The 24,279-nt window shown below is 32.3% G+C and overlaps 2 protein-coding genes across 5 annotated transcripts; one reads left to right on the top strand and one right to left on the bottom strand.

Moving 5' to 3' along the window:
- Nucleotides 1-419: 419 nt before the first annotated feature.
- On the bottom strand, nucleotides 420-4,170 carry LOC11427709 (putative disease resistance protein RGA3). Of its 4 annotated transcripts, none has more exons than XM_024784520.2 (2): nucleotides 2,199-4,169; nucleotides 662-822 (listed from the first exon to the last, which is right to left on the bottom strand). In XM_024784520.2, exons 1-2 carry the CDS (start codon nucleotides 3,861-3,863, stop codon nucleotides 796-798), a joined length of 1,692 nt encoding a protein of 563 aa, XP_024640288.1. In that variant the 5' UTR covers nucleotides 3,864-4,169; the 3' UTR covers nucleotides 662-795. The 4 variants fall into 4 exon arrangements, with proteins under 4 accessions (XP_024640287.1, XP_024640288.1, XP_024640289.1 ...); XM_024784521.2 differs by lacking the exon at nucleotides 662-822 and adding an exon at nucleotides 1,000-1,156; XM_039834828.1 differs by lacking the exon at nucleotides 662-822 and adding an exon at nucleotides 1,687-2,007 and having other exon boundaries at nucleotides 2,199-4,170.
- A 10,619-nt stretch (nucleotides 4,171-14,789) lies between these two features.
- On the top strand, nucleotides 14,790-24,006 carry LOC11422627 (uncharacterized). Its single transcript, XM_003613467.4, has 4 exons — nucleotides 14,790-15,516; nucleotides 21,929-22,516; nucleotides 23,166-23,451; nucleotides 23,636-24,006. The coding sequence occupies exons 1-4, from the start codon at nucleotides 14,941-14,943 to the stop codon at nucleotides 23,668-23,670; spliced, it is 1,485 nt and encodes a 494-aa protein (XP_003613515.2). The 5' UTR covers nucleotides 14,790-14,940; the 3' UTR covers nucleotides 23,671-24,006.
- The last annotated feature ends 273 nt before the right edge of the window (nucleotides 24,007-24,279 follow it).

A 24,279-nucleotide genomic window follows, 5' to 3' on the forward strand; every position in this document is an offset into this window, starting at 1 on the left:
TTATCCAAAGAGAAGATCGCCAATTCCAACAGAGAAAGCAAGGCTAAGAATATAAATATTCTTCGAGTAAACCACCAAATTAGTCCTAAATTTGTAGGGCTCTGTCAAATAGGTCCTTGATTTTATGAAAATTTCATAAAGGTCCCAAACTCTGTCGAATTTTAATCATATTAGCAATTCAGAGAATATGTCAGGGACTAATTTGATAGTAAGTGGATAAACTTAGGAACCAAATTGCTAGTAAGTTGTTTAAATATTGGGACTTAATTCATGATAAGTGGTTGGACCAACCTAATAGTTTAACACAGTCATGGATCTTTTTGAAATACTCATAATCTCAGGAACCTATTTGAGATTGTTCTACAAAGTCAAATATTCTTCCTGTTTTTAAGAAGAAGAAAAAAAGATGATCAAGTACATATTTGGATGTATCTTGTTGCTTTTATACAAACTTTGTCGAAGAGGAAACATAATAGGAACTTGGGTGATGCTTTTACAATGAATATATGTTACAATGAGGGGAATGACAAAATACATTATAAACAGATAAAACCAAAAGTTTAAAATAAATAAATAGAATTAACTTACACATGCTTAAAGTAGAAATACAAGAACATAACTAAATCTCAGCTATAATCTATATTCTTTCACTGGTGTTGAAAACAAAATAGCGAAGATACATAATATCCTCCTCCGTCTTCGCCTCCTCTTCCTCCTCCAAAGGGCGTTCTACAGTTCTGTACTTTAATGCATTGAATGTGAGCAATTTTTTGCCAATCCTCACCTGTGTTCTCTTTACATTGTTTCCCTAACTCGCTGCAACTGCAAATTCTCAAATTTTTCAGACTAGTAAGGCATTGAATGCTCATCGGAAGACATGTAAGCTTTGGACAATGCAGAATGTCTAATTCTTGAAGCAAACCTAGGTTTCCTAACCAGTCAGGTAAGGATGCCAGATTTGGAAGATTTATCAATTGCAAAGAATTAAGGGAAGTCATATGTTGTAAAGCCTCATGCAAACCTTCAATTTTGGAGGAACTTGTAATCACTAATTTTTCAAGACAAGTGAGGTATTGAAAACTTTCTGATAAGTTGAACATTTGGCACCTCCTAATATTCAATCTCTTAAGAGAAGTTAGGTCTCTTAGCATCCCATCTGAAAAGCAAGTTAGCTCTTCATTATTATCATTGAAACAAAGGGTTTCAAGACTATGCTGTTTGTGAATTGAACTAAGTAAATGTTGGTTGCATTTCCCTATTACACGCAAATCACTGAGAGATGGAAGGGACGGCAAGCCCAACAGTATAGGACATTCAGTAATTTGAAGTGTTGAAAGGCACGGAAATATGTTATCTCTATCCTCCCTTGATAACCTTACCAGGTCTGGCAACTTCTCTAATATCAAAATTTTTACTGTTGTGTAACCTCCTGCAACTCCACCAATGTATGACTCCTCATATAGGTATTTTAAATGACTCATGTTACACACTGTTAGACTATTAAGAGAAGAAAGTTTCCCCAAGAGTGGAAGGTGTAAACAGTTATTGCAATCCACGAGTTCTAACTGAGTTAAATATTTTAGAGAAGGACTAGACATCCATTGTGGAAAATAGGCACCTGTATATCCTCCCACTCCCAGACTTTGAAGTTGTTGGGAATGAGGTTGAAGCTCTTCAAGAATCTTCTCAACATTTTCTTGTAATTGGGAGTCTTCATTTCTCCCCCATGACAATTTCAAGTTGTTCACGTGCTTGCTCGACATATTTGCTTCTTTGGCATTCATCACACTTTTAACTCTCTCCAAGTGCTTAATGTAAAGATCTCCTTTAAGGTTCATTTGTCCTAGTTCCTCCAAAAGAAACCCTCTTTTCTTGCCAACAACAAATAGAGTTAAAGTATTTAAGGAATCCAACATCCTTATATGCCGAGGCAAGCTTAATAGTGAGTAGCAGTTGTTCAAAGATAGATGTTGAAGAGCCTTCAATTGTACCAAACCACCAGGCAACCTTTTGAGGATTTGACAATAGTCTAACTTTAAAATCACTAAATTCAATAACTTACATAAGGATTTCGGAAGACTCTCAAATTTACCCCAAGAAAGATTCAAGTATCTTAGATGTTTTAAACGAAAAATTGAAGATGACAACTCTTTAAGTAGTTGAAAGTCAAGTACTCGTAAAGAATAACATTTTAGTACCTGAGGTGGTGAGCAATGGGATGTAGGTGTTAAAAAGGTCCTCAATGATTTGATCCCTTGCAACTGTATTGAACCGACTACCCTTGATTTCCTACCATAAATTGAGAGGTGGCGGATTCTGTTAGATGGACTTGGCTCTGTAATGCAACAATTAACCTCTTCTGTAATGGATTGAGCAAGATCATGTACAAGGTCGTGCATTTTGAATTTTTGAATTTTTCCAAATCCATCATGCTCAATATCTTGAAAAAATGATCTCCAATATAACTCATTCCACACCTCATTGCCAATATCTTCTGTTTGTAACATAGCATTGGATGAAAGAAAACCATTTGCCATCCAAAGGTCAATCAAAAACTTCTTGTTTATTATTTCATCTTTGGGAAATAGTGCACAGAAGGAAAAACATTGTCTCAATTTAACTGGTAAATTCAAGTAACTTAACCTTAAGGCAGGCATGACGCAGTTCTCACCTTGTAAATCCCATAGCTTGCTTTCCTTGACATTGAGCCACTCTATTTCCTCTCTTTTGAAACGCAAGAGACTTCCTAATGCCATTGCGGCAAGAGGTACTCCCCTACATTTCTTTACTATCTCTTTCCCTATGACCACGAGTTCTTCCCGTTCTTCATCATTTGGTCCAAAGGCTCTTTGTTTCAACAAATCCAAACAGTCATTGTCAGATAGCAATGATAAATCATGAGGTGGCACTGTTCCCATTATTGCTGCAACCTTTGGAAGACGAGTAGTGACCAAAACTGAAGCACCCTTGCCTCCACAAGCCAATACATATTTTAACCTCTGCCAGTTCTCTTGTTCATCATCCCATACATCATCCAGCACTAGCAAATACCTTTTTCCTTTTAGCAAATCTAAAAGTTTTCTCTGCAACGGCTCTAGATCTAGGTCCTCGCAAGCATGGCCAGAAGCCGATTCTATGATGGCTTTTGTCATTCTCTTCAAACTAAAATCTTCTGAAACACATACCCAAATTCTTAGCTCAAAGTGGTTGACTACCCTTTCATGATTAAAGATCAGTTGGACAAGTGCTGTTTTACCCAAACCACCTAGACCTACAATTGGATAGACTGGTAAATCTACTAAAACAGAAGCATCACCAACCAAAAATTCCACAATTTTATTCTTCTCTTCATCTCTTCCATAGATTCGTGGTTGAGTAATGATTGAGGTGGTTTGGCGCCAGTCAAGGACTCCACTTCTCTTCTCTTTGACTATCTCAGTCAAATGAAACATACTCCTTTCTTCGGCTATTTCATTCAATCTGTCCCTTATCTTCTTCATTTTCTTAGCAATTTTGTAACGGAAAGCGACATGCTTAGAACTTAAAGAAGATAAGCAAGAGCTTTGTACCTTGTGTGATGGTCCACACTGGAATCCTCCATGCTCCAGCTCCAATACTTGAGTAGCACACTCGTCCAAGATGTCATCAAGAACGTAAGCAGTATCTTTAAGCTTAAGCAGCCAATCCTTGATAGCTCTATTACTGAATTGTTTCTCCTCAGCATCTTCAAGAGTAGCCTTGATTGATGAGAGCAAGCTTGAAAGACTATTAAAGTCTTGTTGGAAACCAAGAAATAGGCCAATCTCTTTCTGAATGAGTGAGCTCAAATTGTTAAGCACAACTTCAAGCACAGCTTCAGCCATCTGTCTTAGTTAAGCACAAATTACAGGTTTGTATGATCAGTGAGAAATGCAGCGTGGTTGTGCATCAAACAAGAAGTAAGGACTGTATATGATAGGAAAAGTTTTGCGTTGATCTATTTGTGAAAGTCAACAAGGAAACCCTCATCTTTGGAATTTTGCTTGAAGTTGTTGGAGTTTTCCTTTTGTTTATTCTTTTATGGAAATTTGGTGGAAACAACCAGATGAAAAGGAAAGGCTAGAAAATAAAACTCTACGCCTGCATTAAATAAGTCATTTGAACTTTGAAGGTTCTTATCAAGTTAGTTTTTAAGCTTAAAATGCAAATAATTTCTGCAAATATCAATTGTATTGGTTTTAACCCTTGTGAAAATATTTTTTTTTATTTTAATTCTTGCAAATATCTATCTTATTTATTTTGGTCCTTGTTATTTTGTTTAAGTCCTTGCAAAATGGATTTATATTGGATTTGGTCATTGTAATAGGTAGAATATTTGATTTTGATCCCACAAAATAAGGATTAAAATGAATATTATATAGATCAATTTAAATATGAATAGATTTTACAAGGACTAAAACAAAACACCTAGAATCAAAACAAAATACTCCTATTTTTTTTTTTTAACAAACAAAATACTCCTATTCTATTTTGCGAAGACTAAAACCAAGAACTTTTTTTAATGAACTAAATCAAAACGCTTGCAGGGACATTTACCTATTTAAGCCTAGTTTTTTTTTATATTGCTTTATGATTTTGCTTCATCAATTGTTATTGCCAACTAGCTTTTTTTAACAAACTAGCTTTGCTCTATAGGGGAGACATAGAGCTGACAGAATATGGATCTCAGAGTTTTTAAAGACATTATATATTAACTTCGTAAGCTGTGTTATATACTGGATAACATTCTTAATTTTGGAGAGTAGAACTAAATTGGGGAGTTGTGTATAGGGTCTTGGTAATAGGAGTGACACTTGGTCAATGGGTGTTAGAGCTGTAATGCAAAAAATTTCATAATTAGGAATTTAGATCATAGAATGAAAAGAAGGAAACAAAATAGCTACGACATCTAACAAAATAGCTATGAAATCTCTCAGATTTCCTATGAACACTGACATGACACTTGTAAAAATTTGAAAAATAAAGTTAATGTAAACATATTTTTCAATGTTGTGTACACCGATACATGTCGTATCGTACTCCATATTATTGTTGTCAAAATTACGATGTTGCTCACCCTCTTCGATCCAAATCGACAGCAGAATCAAAAACAGTGGTAAAATCGCAACAACAACGCATGAAATACAAAATCGCAGGCTTTTACACGATTTTGAAGGATCCTGGGCATTTTTTGATAGGGTCAATTTTAAACTCGGTTTCATTCATTTCCCTTTCCTTACCATCATTTGTCATCATCTTCGTCGAGCTTTTATTTCGTTCAGTAATAAAGAGACAATGAAGGTGAAAATGGAAGTGATGCAAGTGATGATGATGATGGTGATGGAGGAAATGATGAGATTGATGAAGATGAAGGTGTTGATATGATGGGGGATGACCCATAGAATTGGTGCATGTGAATTGATGTAGCATCTTGGCTTTAACTTTAAGTCATTTTGGTAGAACTTTCGATTTCGATTGCGATTTTATGATTTTTTATTGTGCTATCTCAAATCGATCCTACAAAGTTATTTGAGTAAAATCTTCGATTTCGATTGCGATTTTATGATTTTGATTTTGTTATCTCCTTTCAATTTGAAGCAAAATTCTGGTTTTGACAACCTTGCTCCTTTGAATAAATTTGAATAAAGTTGCGTACTATAACTTTCAATTCTGTCTGAATGAATGAATGCTTGAATGAAACAATTTTGTTTGTCCTGCATGAAGAATAAATGTATGAATAAAGCAATTCATATCTAAAAATACACAAGTAAACGAAATCAATTCCAAAAATACACAATTTTATTTAGTTTTAATTTCATCTACGTCACATTACATTTATAAGTATGCGGTATCATCATGATATTGGATTTTTAAATTAAATTCTTGAAAGTTTGCTCAAAATATTGGTATTAAAATGTCTTATACTTAGTGTAAAAATTTGCAAGCCTCTTTAAAAACTCAAAAGAATGAAGAGAACACAACACATGTATTCTACCAAATCAACAATATAAGTTCTCACATCGAATTCCCTCATATAAGATGAGTCATGACAAAAAGGAATGCGTTCCAATACATTCTTTTAAACTTAAGCCTACTGCTCTGCCAACTGACAAGTTTCAATTGACAGAGGAGCATGATCAAGCACAAAACAACATCTTAGAAATGCATTCACGTTCGTCACACTCATCTTATACGAAGGAATTCAATGTAAAAACCTATATAGTTAATTTGGTAAAATACATGTTGTGTTCTCTTCATTCTTTTGAGTTTTCAAAGAGACTTGCAAACTTTTACACTAACTATAAGACACTTTAATACCAACATTGTCAACAAACTTCCATGAATTAAATTTAAATTCAAACAAAATAATGACATTGCATAATAATGATGCTCCCTAAACATAATCTTCTGGCAGAGTCAAACTCTTGAGAATATCTTCAGGTGATCTCAGCAATGTAACATCCATCTCAATCCTCGGGAACATGTTGTGCTGTCAAAATACGGAGAACGTGATCCTCACGCAGTCGTCATTTGTGAGCATTATCTTCTTGGACTGCAATATCCTGGGATGTCCATATTGAACGTCTTCCACCCTCCTTCTATCTGCGGGGTTGAGTCCTTGGTTGATTTAATTCAGTTGACCCTTCAGTTCTTTTAACGTGACATCGTCTCGAACCTTAAACAAATAAGGCTTTCCACCATTGAAGCATACTTGAGCGCTGAACAAATTGTCCATTATTTCAAATCTACACCATAAGAAATTAAACAATCAATGAAAAACTCATTCAAACATTTCATCAAACACTTGGAGTGCAAATTATACATAAACTCTAAAACTAAAAACTACAACATAAACATGCAAACATCAAAACATTTAAGCAACATAAGTCATTTACATATAAACATTGTATCATTTCTTACACACAAAAAAAAAAAAACAATTTAAACAAACCCTAAAACTAAAAAATTTCTAATTTAAGAGGAAAAAATTAACATATAAACATAAAATATCAATGGTACTTGATTATGAAACTTACTTGTTATTAGAGTGTTGGTTAATTTAAACTTGAAAAAATTGCGGATTTAGATGATTTAAGAGAGTTTTTAAAGATTTTAGATGTGCAATGAAGAAGAATGAAGAAATAAGGTATTGTCTGAATTTTAAATGCATGCCACATGACTTAACTCACATGTTTGATGTGAAAGAAGGAAAAAGAGATAGCGATGAACAGTAACCCGATTGGAAAATATGAACAGTAACCCATTAGGGGTTTGAACCGGCCGCTTCTCACGGTGGTCGCTGCCACCACAACTCTGTTTCTCCCCCGATTTGGAGTATCAGTTTCTCTAAGTCGTGGCGTTTGACATGAGTTTTGGTTTGAAGCTGTGTTCTTGGATCTAGATTGATTTTTCGATTTCGGATTATGGGTTTGCTGCTGTTGTTGTTGATGTTGTAAGACTGTATGTTTGGGTTCTGTGTTGGTTTTCATTTTGGTTTATACATGTTCTGCTGTTTCAACATTTGATCTGTGTTTAGGTGTTATCTTGTTACATGTGATTGGTTACAGACCGTTGTTGTTGTGTTTTAGATTTCGGTTGCTATGTCTTCTCCGGCAACACTATTTGTCTGCCCTTGGCCTTGCTTGGTCGAATATACACCAAAATCTGTCTCAACTTGCAGTTTTGCGCAGGTCACGGCTGCATCACAGTCGAAGGTTTCCAAGACGTTTGCTCAAGCCTTGTCCAACTCGCACATTATTTATGCGTCGCAGTTACCTAAACTGTGTTGGAAAGGTGAGCAAATCTCGATCAAAATCTCTGAAGATCAAAATTCGACAGGTGTTTTAGACTGTCAAAATGTGTTGTATGGTAGATTCACTCTTCCAAAGGGTTCCACCCCAGTTCGCGTGTTAGATTTGAAGGCAATAATCTTCAAATTTTGGAAAACAAATGCCCCATGGTCCATGGCGTCATTAGGTAAAGGTTACTTTGAATTCGAATTTTCATCATTGGATGAATTAAGTGCTCTAAGATCCGTAGGATATTGGAATCTTTCACTGGGTTTGCTCAGGACGTTTTCTTGGACTCCTGATTTTAACCCACTCACAATGCAGGAAACCACCGCTCAAACATGGGTTCGCATTCATGGGCTTGCTCGTGAATATTGGCAGCCCATAACTTTGTTTGAAATTGCAAGGGCTTTAGGAAATCCTTTGACCCTTGATGAGGCGACTAAGAAAAGAACTTTTGGTCACTTTGCAAGAGTTTTAATTGAAGTAGATTTAAACTCTCACCTACATGACAGAATCCTTGTTGAAAGGAATGGCTTTGATTTTTATGTTGACGTTGAATATGAGAATTTTTGTAACTCATGTAAGATATTTGGACATTCTATTAAGAATTGTAAGTTTCAGACTCCAAAAGCTTCAGGGGCACAAAATGCAGTATGTTGCCAAGCCTAATACATCTAGTTTTGAAGTAGAAAAGGTTGATGAAGTTCTCACACTTCATACAGAATCAACTCCAAACAACACTGGAGAATGTAGTAAAGTTGTAGAAGAGGATCCTCTGATTACTGATATGATTAGGTCAAAAGAGACAGTGGTTATTGCGCCTTTCAGCGATATTGTCCTCCTTGAAGAGTCGTGTGAGAAAGTGGTAGCAGAGCCAATGAGAGATGTTGTCCTTCTTGAAGAGTTGTACGAGGAAGTGGTAGCAGACTCACTTCCTTTGAGAGATCTTGGTAAGTCCATAGTGGTGATGGACCCTAACTTGTCAAATTTTAATGCAAATGTTATTCATGATATGCAAGTTTTAGGGATTATCAGTGCTCCTACTCCAGCCCAACAAGCTATGAATTTCTTAAGTGATTCATGGGCTAATATGTCTCAGAATGAAGAGATCGATGATTTGGCTGATCATCAATTTCAATTGGTGGTTCCAAGAAATAAGAAAAAGTCAAAGCCGATGACTGAGGCTAGCAAAGGGTTCGAGGTTGGTTCTTCCAACTGAGCGCCTCGCTAGTTTTTAAGGGATAGTGGTCCCTCTTGCTTTTAGTTCGCTCTATCTCTTTTGGTCTTTCTTTTTGTTGTTTCTTGGAGGGTTTCGGTTTATGTCCCCTTTTTTTTTTGGGTACTTTTATCTTTCTTTTAATATAATTAGGGTGAAGCAGTAGGAGACCCCTCTGCTCCCCATAATCTTTTGCTTAAAAAAAATAAAAAAAAATCACATTTGATGTATCAAACATGACTTAAGTCACGTAGCTTGTATTCCAACGTGATTTAACTCACGTAGGTCGAACTGGGGTTGAACCGGGATTGGACCAGGATAATCATTAAATATATTTTTTAATTTTTTAATATAAATACAAAGAATGGTTTTTTTCAGTCTTAGCTTCAATTATCCCATGTAATAATTAAGTCATGTGGGGTATTTTCAGAAGTTTTGGTGGAAGTGAGCAGTTCCTATTGGGAGAAGAGCAATTTTCTTCGCTCTTTAAACCATCTAAACCATTTCCTCCTCCAAAATTCTCGGTCAGCTCAAGATTTTAGCCCCCTTGTAATGAAAGGAAGTCCACTCCATTTAATTTTGGTCAAATTTTTTTTACCACTTTTATTGTTGGTCAAAGTCTTTCATCTCATTATCAAGTACTTAAATGAACCCAAAATTGTACAAAAAAAATGTGCACAAATCTAAAAAAGTGAAATTGGAAAATGGTTTTAGAAAGCAAATATGTTCCTAATATTATTAGGTAAAAAATGGTTGAATAAATTTGTTGCCTTAAAATATAGGTCAGATAAATTTGAAAGACTTTTTTTGCTATATTCTTTCCTAAGTGATAAATATCACGGCAGAATATATTATTAGTAAAAATATCACTGCAAATATTACTGCCCTAAATAAAGCCCACTTCATTCACAATATAAATGCACATTCCGTGCTTGCTACACACTCTGTGGTGTGTATCAAATGCTCATGAAGCAGGAGATACACAATTACGACGTTGTTTCGGAGGCACCTTGGCTTAAAAGTGTTTTTTTGAAAGTTCTTATTTGCGCGTGGCATCTTTTCCGCAATAGTTGGTCAACAAAGGATAACTTGGTGCGACGAGGCGTTATTACTATTGACAACCAATTGTGTGTTTCAGGATGTGGCCAAATTGAAACAATTTATCATCTAATAATTCATTATCCTCTTTTTGGAAATCTCTGGCAACTTATTAAATCTTACTTTGGTGTGTATTTTGTGGATCCCCAACAGATTACAGATCATTTTTACCAATTTGTTAACTCTTAAGTGGTTATGCTCCGCGTCGGTCATTCTTACATTTGATTTGGCTTTCTTGTATTTGGGTCCTTTGGAATGAAAGGAACCATATACTCTTTGCAAATAAAGTCAACTCGACCGTGCAACTCTTGGAAAAGCTTAAGATGTCTTCTCTTTGGTGGTTGAAAGCTAAAAATGTGTGTTTTTCTCTTGATTGTCATATGTGGTGGCAGCATCCCCTTGTTTGTTTGAGGATTGACTGATGTTTTATTTTTATTTATAACCTTGTTCCTCAATTTGATGTAACTTTGTTTTGCTTCTTTAGACACTCCCTGTGCTAGGGAGCTAAACTATTCTTGGTTAATATATATTTCTCATTTCGGCTTGTTTTTAAAAAAAAAAATGCACATTATTTATCCACAAATTATAATTTAACTAATAAAAATGTCGAAATTGTAAATCAGACATCACGGTTGAAGTTCAAACTCCGACAAATATATTATATGTGTGAATGACTTTGTCATTTCATATATCTATTTAAAAAAGAAAATGTTGAATGGTACTGTAAGGCTTCTAACAAAATTTCACGGAGCAACAAAAGTTGATTATTTTATTCTATACACGTCTTTGTTTAAGCAGATTTCAATAAACATTTGATTTCTTGGCACATATTGTATGTGCCCTTCTCCCTAGTTAAGAAGTTATCTTCAGTTAATCTCCGTTGTTTTATATAGAAAACTAGCAAAAGCTGCACAAGAGAAGATAATAATTTGCAATTCGTGAAATTTCGTGATAATGTCATCCGTAGCACCTCTCATATAAAAAATATACATTTTTTTAGAAGCAATATTAGTATACATTATTGATATTTATTTAAATACATATACGGAACCGGGACATTGTGACGCATATCAGTGGCTCCTCTTTTTTTTTAACAAGCTAAAAGGAAATTAATTAGAACAAAAGGAGTGGTTCATTTCGACAAGACGTGTAAAAGAGAACCACTCAAAGTTTGTACAAGTCAGGTCACTGCTGCCACAGAAAACAAAAAGCAAACATACCAAAATAAAAACAAAAGAAAAATTGCAAAGTTACTGTAAAACTCTCATGCAAATTAAAGTAGAGGATGTCTTCACCAGTTATGATAGCTAAAAGAACAGGTTGACATACACACCTTTAACCACTAAAAGGAAAGCATTTTTACCCTGTCGGTCATCTGTTGTAACTCTGACCCCTTCTGATTAAAAACACGGTTGTTCCTTTCCTTCCAAATAACCCAGACACATGCAAGCCAGTTTAGTTTTAGAAAGAATATGTGAATCGCGGTAACCTGCTAAATGATCGAACTGAAGAAGATGTGCACGAAGAACCTCTAGTGCGACAAAATGAATATTTAACCATTGTGAAACAGAAACCCACAGATTGAGAAATGTGTCACAATTTAAAAATAAATGTGTAGCATTCTCTTGTAAACCGCACCCTCCAACACACTAATTAGCATCGTGATGAAGGACACGATGCCTCACAAGATTATCCTGCATGGGAAGCCGGTTGCGAAGAAGTCGTCATGCAAACAGAGAAACTTTAAGCGAAACATGTTTATGCCATACATCATCAAATAAACCCCTAGCATGAGGCTTCTCCACCGATGTAAGAAGATGATAATAGTATCCCGCAAAACAATATCATTAGACACAATTGTCAAGAACGGGATCGAGCAACCATCTCCACCTGTCAATAGTATCCTGCAAAACAATATCATTAGACACAATTGTCAACAATCAACACGTTGAAGAAATAATAATACTATTACCCACATATTGTTTTGTAACCTTAGGTTGTTGCGTCAGGGATGAGTCGTCTACGTTATTTTGGTGGGATCTTTAGCTGGACAATTTGGAATGAAACAAATGGTCGCATTTTTAAGCACAAGGAGTATTATTTACATCTTTGCTCGACAAGATCAAGCTTCAGATGTTTTGATGGCTGAAAGCGAAATACATTATTTTCACTTTTGATTATCATTCTTTGTGGCTTAATCCAATTGTGTTTGGGAGAAATAATTTCATTTGTTCTTTTTTCTTTCATTATTTATTTATTTTGTTGTCTTTGTAATCCTTTGACTTAGTCTTTTCTTCGAGACACAACTTATGCTGAGAAGTTTTGGTGTTTGGTTATACTAATTACATTTTAACTTCTTAAAAAAAAGGTTAATTGAATAATTGATGTGCATATTCTATATTATAAATTAGTAGTATCAATTATTCAACGAAAAAAATATTTTTGGTTTATAATATACAGTGATTAGACGAAAGGAAGTAATGTATATTTTCTTCTTAAACTAATGCATTTGTATTACCCTGGAACCTTCTCCGTCTACCATATATTTATTTGATTCCATACTTCTGGTACTCTATTCAATCAACCCCACCGGAAGGGTTACGTTCCAATCTTTTTCTTCTGTCCTTTTCACAAACATAAAGTCATACAAATTAATACAATTCATGGCCAAACATAATTAACCTTTTTGTTAGCCTTTTCTTTGTCACGAAAGAGTATGTACATCATCAAACTTTTTAAAAACTATATGTCCATTATCCATAGCAATCAAATCACTTTTGGTGATATCCCCCGGAACTTAGTTAGTTGATAGAGATATTGCATATTATATGTATGGACCGAGATTTGAACCCAGATACTCCATTTCTTTACAATTTAATCGTGTGACCTCTAACCATTATACTACTTGACAAAAAAAAAAACCATTGTTTGTGATATTGTGTGTGCAATTAACAAAGCACGGTATTTCATAAGTTATAACTCGACTGAAAAAATAACGAAATTGATAGATCAAAATTTATGATTGGGATTTGAACTTCGATATCACTAATTGTATACGTGAGTTTTTAATAAATTTGTGATTATATATTTTAAGGTTAAATATGTTTTTTGTCTCTATAAATATGCCAACTTTTTGTTTTAGTCCTTAAAATAATTTCTATCTTCTTTTGGTCCCTCTTTTAAAGTAAACTCATACGTAGAATACATATTTTTTAATAAAAATTTATAATATTATAAGAATCTCTCACAAAAAAATTTAGAATTTTTTAACAAAACATGAATTTAATATGAATTTTTATATGTTTGACGGTTAAAAATTCATAACTAAATTATGTTTTGTTAAAAAATTCTAATTTTTTGGAGAATTTTTTTTTACAATATTCTACATATTTCTGCACAATTTCATTAAAAAGTACAAAAATTAACTTAAAAATAGGGACCAAAAATAGTGATTGAAAATTTTATAGGGATTAAAAGTTGAAAGAAAATTTTAGAGGGACTAAAACAAAAAGTTGGTATATTTACGGGGACCAAAAACATATTTAACCCTATATTTTAAAAAAAACAAAGCATTACAAGTCTACTGTTCATATTAAATTTTCAACGCCCAGAAAGCAACCAAAATTTCCACGTACTTTCAAGTTTCAACCCCAGTCCCTACTTCCCTTGTATCCTCAGTCTCTTAGCTTAGACTATTCCATATGGGAGACATTTTTCTTGTTGACTAATCCGTATGGGAGACTTGATATTCTTTAATATATAATAAAAGAGCTTAAACTATTAAAATAAATAATTTTTCTATCAAAAAATAAAATAAGTAGTTTATAGTAGTAATTTATAAAGTAAATATTCGAAATCACATTTAGGATTTCGTCTATCTTCAAAGAAAAAAATGATATTAAAGAAATAAAATTAAGAATCTATTAGATTTATAAAAATAAATATAAATGTAAATTTGATACTAAAAAGTCTCAAATATTAATTAAAATTGTTTTTTTTAAGGATATTGTAAGATACCCATATTATATTGGTACTTTAAGGATATTTAACATTTCAAGGATATAAAGCATCTTTATATGCACCAATCACATATGACACTTAAAATCAAATATTTAAGAGATAAAATGAAATATAGTTTTTTTTTTTAAAAAAAAAAAGAGATAAAATAAAACATAAGAATGTGATTGAATTATTCGGATAGTTGGTGGAATGAAACGAAATAGAAAGAAATGACGTAACGTTATTCTTATAAAGTTAAACTGATTCTATTTTATTATTTTCCTCTAAAAATAAAAGTCTAATTTATTTTATTCCATTTTATTGATTAAAAATTCATCTCCTAAAATAAACAAATAGAGTAACTGAGATTCGAACCCGACTATTACAAAAACCAATCACTCGAAAGACTGTTGTTACATATAAAAAAGAAGATATACTTAAAAAAAAAATACTTATTGTACACATCTTCTATACCATCAATATAAACTTTTCTTTAAACAATTAAATCAAAATGTATCATTAAATCTCCTTTTCATTTAATAAAATACTAAAAAAATGTCAACTTAAAATAAAGAAGTTTCATCTATCAACACACTTCAAACTTCAATTTGAAAAGAGACGTATAAAACCAAGTAATTCAAGTGTCATCTATTCACTATAATCACCTCCTACCCAAACCAAAACCAGTGTCACCAATACACACAACACACAAATCAAAACCACTCTCACCTTACTATAACCATAGTTAATCAATTTCTCCAACAAAAAAATAAAAAAACTATAGTTGATTAATTTCACTATAGTATCAAACCATTCATGGAATATTTCACCAAATCAAAGATCATTAAGCTCAAAAGCCACCAAGATAAGTACCTTATCGCCGACGACAACAACGGAAAAGTCCGTCAAAGCCGAAACGGAGCCATTAAAAGAGCTCAATGGACAGTGGAGATAATTCAAAAACTACAAACTCATCACCACGTAATAAGGTTGAAGAGCCACAACGGAAAATATTTAACGTCAACAGAAACACCGTATCCCTTAACCCTAACAGGAAAAAGGGTAATATTAACGGAGTTAGAAAACGGTGTAGATGGTAAAAACGAATGGCAACCAATACGTGACGGGTTTCAGGTAAAGCTGAGGAGTTGTTGTGGGAGGTTTTTGAAGGGAAACGGTAGTAATCCGCCGTGGAGGAACAGTGTAACGATTGATGATTCGTTTGTGAAAATGGACGGTGTTTTGTGGGATGTTGAAGGTGTTATGGAAGATGAGTTTGAGAATTTGTTATCTTCTTTTGGTTCAGATGATGTTTCTTTTGCGTCGGATATTGCGTCGCCGATGAGTGTTTTCTCTCTTGGGTCGTCGCCGCCGGAGAGAGGAAGTTTCCAGGTGCGTTTTCTTCTCTATTTATTATTATTATTATTTTATTATTATTTTTAGCTTGGTCTAGTAGTCGGGTGGCCAGCTCACACGATTATTCCTCGTGAACTTAGCTCAATCGGTAGCGATGCATGCAAAATAGTTCGAATCACGGACACCATCAATAAAAAAGCTCACATAATTTAGACCTTAATCTCTGCATAAATTATGCAATGTTCATGTCAATTAAGTTAAGCTCACGGTACTAATTTTTATTTTATTTTATTACAAATGGTTTTGTCTTTTTTAGCAAAAATTCATTGTTTTCGAAGATTTTGATGTTGATTGAATATTATGACTTTTATTTATTTCGCGGCACATTGCACGCGTCAACTAGGTACAAGAATGCGTGTGAATTGATGAAAACTAAATTGAAACATCAATTCAGAAAATAAGAATAATTGAGAAAAAAATGTTTTTATTTTTTGAGCAATTGAGCAAAATATACTTAGAATTGAATAATATTGTATAAGAAATTGTATATATAAACAATTATACATGAATGAAATACAAACGAGCAATAAACTTCGTCGTTAATCTTTTTTTTATGGTCAAATAAGTCCTTGTATATATAAACAATTATACATGAATGAAATACAAACGAACAATAAACTTCGTCGTTAATCTTCTTTTTATGGTCAAACGAGTCATCTTAAACACAACATTCATACATTTAAAAAATATAAAAGTGCGTTTGAAATTTAAATGAATAAGTATAATTAATTTACCTTTTGAAAAAAGTATGCTTATCTGTTAAAAAAAGTAAAGTCATTTTAAAACAATTTTTAATATTTCTTGTTCTCTCTTAAAAGCTCAGTTCGAAACTTGACATCAAAGAGATTTTTTTTTTTCCTTTCAAACATCAAGAATTAGTCTAATTAAAATAATATTTTAATGATAATGAGTTTTAACTTTTAAGTATTTTTTTTTTTGGTCAAGAACTTTTAAGTATTTAATATATTTAAATGATTACCTCAGATACTAGCCGAATGGTCATAATTTTTTGTTCGGTAACCTCAATATACTAGGTTTTGTGTCGTCTTATAAACAATTGTAAATGATCATTAATACCACAAGTTAAAAAAAAATACAAGAATTTAACCAATTATTGTTAAAGTCAACTTTTTTTATAATTTGATAATTCATATGGATTCATTATAGATTATCTTATGTGTACTCTTAAGCAATTATTGTTAAAGTCAACTTTTTTTTTTTTCTTCATAATTTGATGATTTATATTGATTGTGGGCATGTATCAATTTGATAGTTTATATTGTCAAAAGAAAATCTCTGCCATTGAATGCATGATAAAAATACTTTTTTTTTTCTTGTGGTGACTTAAAAATTTATTTGAACGCAATCAAATAACTTTCAAGTTTGTTTTTTGTTTGACTAAAAGAAAAATTTATTAAGATTGGTCGAGAGTTATATTGGATAATTGCTCTATGAATCATGAATTGTTCAAAAGTCCTTTAAATTTATCGGTTTATAACATCTGTCTGATCTCACAAAATCTATAGAGCAATTTTCTTTATATGGAGAGTTTCTTCGATCCAATATCTGTTTGGGTCATACACTGTAAATTGGGCCATGATGTGAACAGCCCAGTTACACATTCAATCCAAATATTATAGACTGTTACTTTTCCCACCCTCTTCATTTCTCGCGCGCCTTATTTTTTTTCTTCCAAAAATGTCCTTGAGATTTTCAAAGTTTAAAATCCGAAATGGTGTTTTCCTTTATTATAGGGTGAAAAAAATGAGTTATTCACCAATTCAGATTTTATAATTCGAAAAAATCTGAAAATCTAAAAAAATAGGCGCGTTATTTGATTTTTCGGATAATAGAATCCAAACACCCCCTAAACGCCTTTTTTTCATGGTGCTGATGCAGTTCGGATTACGTAATCCAAACAGCACCAACACCAATTCTAAACATGTTTGTAACATGGATAGTCATTTTAATGATAATACTAATCTTCATAACTCTCATCCTTGTATTTTTATGATCAAGACTACCTTAGAAGGGACTTCTTACGGGACTCCGCCCCTCAAAATTCAAAATTTTATCGTTTAGACCCTTTTTTTCATGGTGCTAATGCAGTTCGGATTACCTAATCCAAACTACATCAGCACCAATTCTGAACATGTTTGTAACATGAATAGTCGTTTTAAGGACAATATTAATCTTCCAAACTCTTATCCTTGTGTTTTTATGATTTTATTTGACATGGATAGACCCTTTTTTTGTTGTTTATAAAAGCAAAATTCAAAATTGTTGAAATGGGAGAGATTATGATTGCTGATTATACATAAGGATAGTTTGGATTATGAAATCCGAACTCGTCTGGATTATGAAATCTGAATTTTGAAAATTTTATAAGGTGCGTGAGAGTACCATAGGGTGGGAAAAGTAATAGTTAATATTATATTTATACCTATTAATAAAGACAATAAAAAAGGGTTAAATATGTGTTTGGTACCTATAAATATGTCAACTTTTTGTTTTAGTCCCTCTAAAAAGTTTCTTCAATTTTTAGTCCCTAAAAATTTTTCCATCTTCACTTTTGGTCCCTCCTTTAAAGTAAACTCATATGTAGAATAAAATTTTGCAGAAAAATTCATAATATTATGAGAATCTCTCCAAAAAAAATTTTAGAATTTTTAAACAAAACATGAATTTAATACACAATTTCATTAAAAAAAATACAAAAAATAACTTTAAAATTGGGACCAAAAGTAGTGATTGAAAATTTTATAGGGATTAAAAGTTGAAGGAAAAATTTAGAGGGACTAAAACGAAAAGGTTAGATATATATATATATTTTTTTTGTGGTGAAAAGATTGTATATTTATAGGGACCAAAAACATATTTAATAAAAAAAAATCTAGGTACTTTCTAATAATGGAAAAGGTTTTTTAAACCTTGAGACTTTCTTTAACCCTAGTATGGCTAGGAGATTTAGTTCACCTAAACTTATAGTAACCATATGTGACCATATTTTTGTGAAATTTTTGTGCCTATATCTTCTTTTATAAATATATCAATAAAGACCAATATAGTTTTCAATATTTAATGTCTATAAGAATGAAATAGATACAATGATTCTCATAAAAAGTCATGTGAAATTTGAAATAAAAATATTTTTATATAAAGTATAATATCTAAGAATACATTTTTAGTGATTGTTAAGTGATTGTTCTCATTTATCATTTAAGTTTCTACACACTCAAACCAACCATCGAATGAATTGAGTTTTATTTTATTTTTTTGTGAAGTTGGTGGGAAGTTTTTCTTGCAATTCAGTTGGCTCTTTGATTCTGTTGACCAGGTTGATCCTTTTACTAAGAATCAACTTACGTTTTGGATGGGGCAATTGAAATTTTATAATATTCAAATGAAGAATGCCTTTTAAAAAGTTATAACACCATTTTAATAACACACACATATATGACCCAAAAGTAAAATAAGTAACATGCATAAAATATATCTTGAATTAAATATTTAGAATTGATGTGTGTAATACATAATTGATTTTTTTAAACTCATGTCCATTAAAAATTTGGGTGCTCAGACGTGGAGTGCTTTTTAGCCCCATATATATATATATATATATATATATATATATATATATATATATATATATATATATATATATGTTTGCTACATGCCTTCACCAACAATTTTCCACTAACGAAATTGTGATAACACACGTCACACACAAATATTTTCACAACAATAAACTATTAAACGCACTCCTTAAAGTTGGAGAAAAGTGGTCGATATATGTATCCGCAACATTAAGCATATGATGTGTAAAGAAAAATAAAAATTGATCTCAAAATTGAATGGCATTAGATGTTTCCTTGTATCTAATGAATAACTTGTTGAATTGGATATATTAGAATCATGTTATATAATGTGAAAAACTTGTAGAATCATATTATAACATTACCTAAAGTCTAAAGCTAAAGAAGTTTTTTTTCTTAACAACCTAAAGAAATAGTTTACACATGGAATTACTCGCCTCCCTTAGTAGATGAAAGCATTTACGAGCGAATGGAGTAGGCACATAGTTATAAGATAGGGTTAATGGTGCTTTACCTTCCTTAATATAGGTTATTTTTTGTTTTCCCTCCTGTAATTTTTTTTTTTTTATTTACCTCCTGTAATTTTTTTTTTTTGGAATACCCCCCCTAATAGGTCATAAAAAAACAAAAAAAATTCTAAAAGAATAAAATAAAGTCGTTTTTTTATGACCTATTAGGGGGTATTCCAAAAAAAATATATTTTACAGGGAGTAAATCAAACAAAATATTTTACAGGGGAAAACAAAAAATGACCTATATTATAGGGGGTAAATGACCTATAAAGTATTTGGAAATACATTTAAAATTGATGATTAATGTTCTAAATTTTAGTCAATCTACTTGAAAATACAAATACAAAATATGAGTCGTTCCATCTTGTTTACATGAATTCATATGTAAATCTAAATTTTACTTTCATATATGAGCTAACAATATTTTGTTTAATTAAGTAGAAATGAAGTGAGTTACTTAATTTGGCCAAAATATATCTAACATCTAGTGTATACGTTAGTTTCATGCATTTGTCGCTATGCAATCGACATGACTCATAGCTTCCACATCACGCATTTTCCCTTTTCATTATTGCAATCGACATTTTCTCTTACTAATATTTTTATAATTGAAAATGACAAGAAAATGAAAACAAAAACTAAAGGAATAAACCAAACATCACATGTTTATTTTTACTTAACCAAACATCACAACTTAATTTCTTTGTTATCCACAAACACGTCAAGGCAACGGTAACACGACAAAGAGCATTTTCTATCAACTTCCATATTATAGGATCCACCATAGCATATACCATATATACGTGATTTCCCAATCAGGAATGATTATTGAAATGGGGGGTGAGTCAGCAATTCTATCTAACTTTCAGTAAGAAATTAGTTTGATTTAGTTACTGATTTTCTTGAAAGCTTATTAGTTAAGTTTATAAACATCATTGTCACACTCAAATCGACTAAATCTCATTCGATTCGGTACGTTTCATAAATTCATTTTATTAGTTATGAAATCTTTGCTATATGAGACTCATTGTTCAAGGAATGTCAATTTTAGGTCCATATGAGTCATACCTATTGTATTGTTTTACTAAACAAAGTTTTTAACCTTATATGGTCTGATAGAATCAAGTCAATAGTTGCCATTTGCCCGGTCTTATCTGCTTAGTTAAAGTATTCCGAATTGCATACCATATAGGGATGGGCAAACACGGGTCAACCCGATTAACCCGATATAAATTTACACATTTGGTTTGGGTAAAATCGAATTACTGGTTATTCAGGTGAATTTTATGGATTTATTGAAAATATAATTATTTTAAGGGAACTTTTACGGTACACTTCATAAATTGAGGTGTACCGGAACTCCTGCTTTATAAATTGATCATTTTATGAAGTAAAGAGCTACTAGTCAATGTTTACATTTTAGAAAACATCATTTTATAATAAAAAAAACATTATTTCATTGTTTATAAGAATCATATTAAATTTTTAACATTTTCTTATAAAAAATAATCAATATTTTTCGTTATGAGTAAAAAAAAATTAAAAAAATTAAATTTTATTTCATCAACGCTTTTGGTAAATAAGATTTAATTTTTATAATTGTCAACGATAGAAAATACTTCTTTTTCTTAAAAAAAAAACAACTCATTTAATTATTAAATTAAGGATTTGGTGTACTGGTACACTCAAATAATTGGATGTACCATAAAATTTGCCTTATCGTAATTCTTATTTTTAATTAGAATAAATATTTAATAAAACTTTCTAAAGAATGATGAGTAGAAAACAAAAATGATTTTTATTATTCATACCGACATAAATAAATTAGATTACTATAGAGGAAACTAAAAACCGTGACCCTTCACAAGTAGAACCTTCCTCACTCAAAACACACGCAACTTAAATTGAACCGAAGAGATTATTACAAACCCGCTTCACCCACGCAATTGCCTCTTCACCCAAACGTGTTATCTCAGTTGCAACTATTGACTATGTCTCTTCTCACATTTTTCACATAAACTTTCAATTATTCAAACCAAAACACCCACAATTTTCACCTATCATTAAACCATTAAAATAATAACATCAATCATCATTAAAATCCAATAAACGCACCACTTTTCATTCCCATATAAAAACCCACCACCACCCACAACACATTTCATTTCCCTCTCACCAACAAAAAAATATACGAACCTCTTTATTCTATATTAAAATTCTCATCTGTAATTTTTGTATTACGAATCGAAGTTACAAGAGCTGAATCTCATAACCATGCAGACAACAAAGCCTAACAAGCTTCGAAGCGGAATGGACTTCTTCCACAGAGCAAAAGCAGTCCGTCTTCGCAGCCACCACGACAAATATCTCTTAGCAGAAGAAGATGAAGAATCCGTTACACAAGGCAGAAACGGTTCATCAAACAACGCAAGATGGTACGTAGAATATGTACCAAACTACGACAACGTTGTTCGTCTCAAAAGCTGTTACGGAAAATACCTAACAGCTTCGGACACTCCATTTCTCCTCGGCATGACTGGTAGAAAAGTGCTTCAAACTAGTCCAAAGACTTTGGATTCATCTGTTGAATGGGAGCCTATTAGAGATGGTGTTCGTGTGAAGCTGAAGACGAGGTATGGGAATTTTCTTAGAGGGAATGGTGGGTTGCCACCGTGGAGGAATACTGTGACGCATGATATTCCGCATAGGACTGTTACTCAAGATTGGGTTTTGTGGGATGTTGATGTTGTTGAGATTCATGTTAGTAAACAGCAACCTTCTGCTCCAGCTTTTGAAACTAGCATGCCTCCTTCTCCTGCTGTGGCGGTGGCTCCTCCTAGTGTTTCTAGAAGCTTTTCTAGACAACAGGTATGGTTTGTTCTTTGAAAAGTTTTGATTTTTTTATCTGGGTTGTTTTGGTTTAGTTTGGAATTTGTTATGTGTGATTTATTCTTTGGAAAGTATCAATTTGATTTATGTGGGTTGTTTTGATTTAGCTTGAAATTAGATATGTACTATGAAGAACAAATGCTCATCAGATTGGGTGTGTGTGACATGATTATATTGAATTATGTTATTTTTTCAAATTATTATCAGAGTTGACGTGTCGGGGTCAAGGTCGGTGTCTAAGCACTTCATAGGATATGTTTTTTCTATAAAAAAAAAAAAAAATTGGTTCATTCAAAAGTGTCAATTTTTTTTATCTGGGATGTTATTATTTTGCTTGAAATCAGATATGTGATTTATTGTTTGAGAAGTATCAATATCTTTTATCTGGGTTATCTTGGTTAAGCTTGGAATTTTGATTCAATCACCAATTTAGTTTTATGAAGTGCTGTTGATTTAGTTACTGAAATTGATGAAATTTTAAAATGTTTTTTTTTTTATAGGGGGTTGGGTAACTCAATTGGTTTAAAGTAAATGATAATGAGTTAAAGTCCTCGGTTCGAACCCGAACCAAGTATATTTTATTTGGTTTTTTGCTTCTTTGGTTAATTGTGATTGGTTTTATTTGCAGTCGAAGGATGATGCATCTCCTAGGAAGATGGAGGGGCGAATTATCTACTACTATGTTGCTGAAGATGATGCAGAAGTAAGTGATGAAGGTGTGCAGGGATATTCTTTGGTTTTCAAAGGGAATGGAGTTGAAGAATTGAGCAAGAAGTTTGAGGAAGAGACAGGGTTAGAGGGAATCATTGTGTGTACTAAGAGTCCTTTGAATGGAAAGCTTTACCCTCTTCGTTTGCAGCTTCCTCCAAATAATGTCACTATGCAGGTTGTTTTGGTTCTTCCTTTCTCAAAAGGTTAGAATTCTTTTCGCCCTTTTTTGGTTGTTCTAATTTGAGTGCTTGCATTGTATTATATACATCATTTACTTTCTTGTTTTACAGTATTTCTTACATCATTTACTTTATTTTTTTACAGTATTTCTTACATCATTTATCTATGTATCAATTTTGACATTTGCTTCATTTTCTTGTGTTTCAGTGGCAAGAGAGTTGGAGGAACAAGGTTTGCTTTGAGAAGCCAGATTTTGCAACACATGGCCTTTGTACATACTACATTAATGGTTCAAGCTTCTAAGAGTTATATGTGAGAATGTGTTGTAACTTATAAGTTCCTCCTTATAATAGTCCATTGCATTTGTTCAGCAGATTCCTGTTGAAGCAGCTTAAAGTTGCCATGGAAATGGATCATAAGTATAACAACAATGTTCAATGGTTTTGTAATGTTATAGGCTTCAAGATTGTTCTCTAGGTGATGCTATGACATGTTAATATAAGTTTTGTCAGAATCAGATAAAGGTTTTTTGATTATATATAAATTTATGATTTATGATATACTATTGAAATCTTGAAGCATTTTCTTGAGTTTAATTATCACCTTTCAGTGGAGTCAATTTTTTTTAGGGTTAACAGTGTTTTACCCCTGTAATATAGGTCATTTTCAGTTTTCTCTCTGTAAAATATTTTTGTTTTAGAATACCTCCTAATAGGTCATTCAAAAACGAAAAATTTTGCAAAAAAAAAAAGTTGGTTTTTGAATGACTTGTTAAGGGTATTCCAAAACAAAAACATTTTACAGGGGCTAAATCAAAAAAATAATTTTACAGAGGGGAAAACAAAAAATGA

This window comes from Medicago truncatula, chromosome 5, assembly GCF_003473485.1.
Source record: "Medicago truncatula cultivar Jemalong A17 chromosome 5, MtrunA17r5.0-ANR, whole genome shotgun sequence".
Taxonomy (NCBI): Eukaryota; Viridiplantae; Streptophyta; class Magnoliopsida; order Fabales; family Fabaceae; genus Medicago; species Medicago truncatula.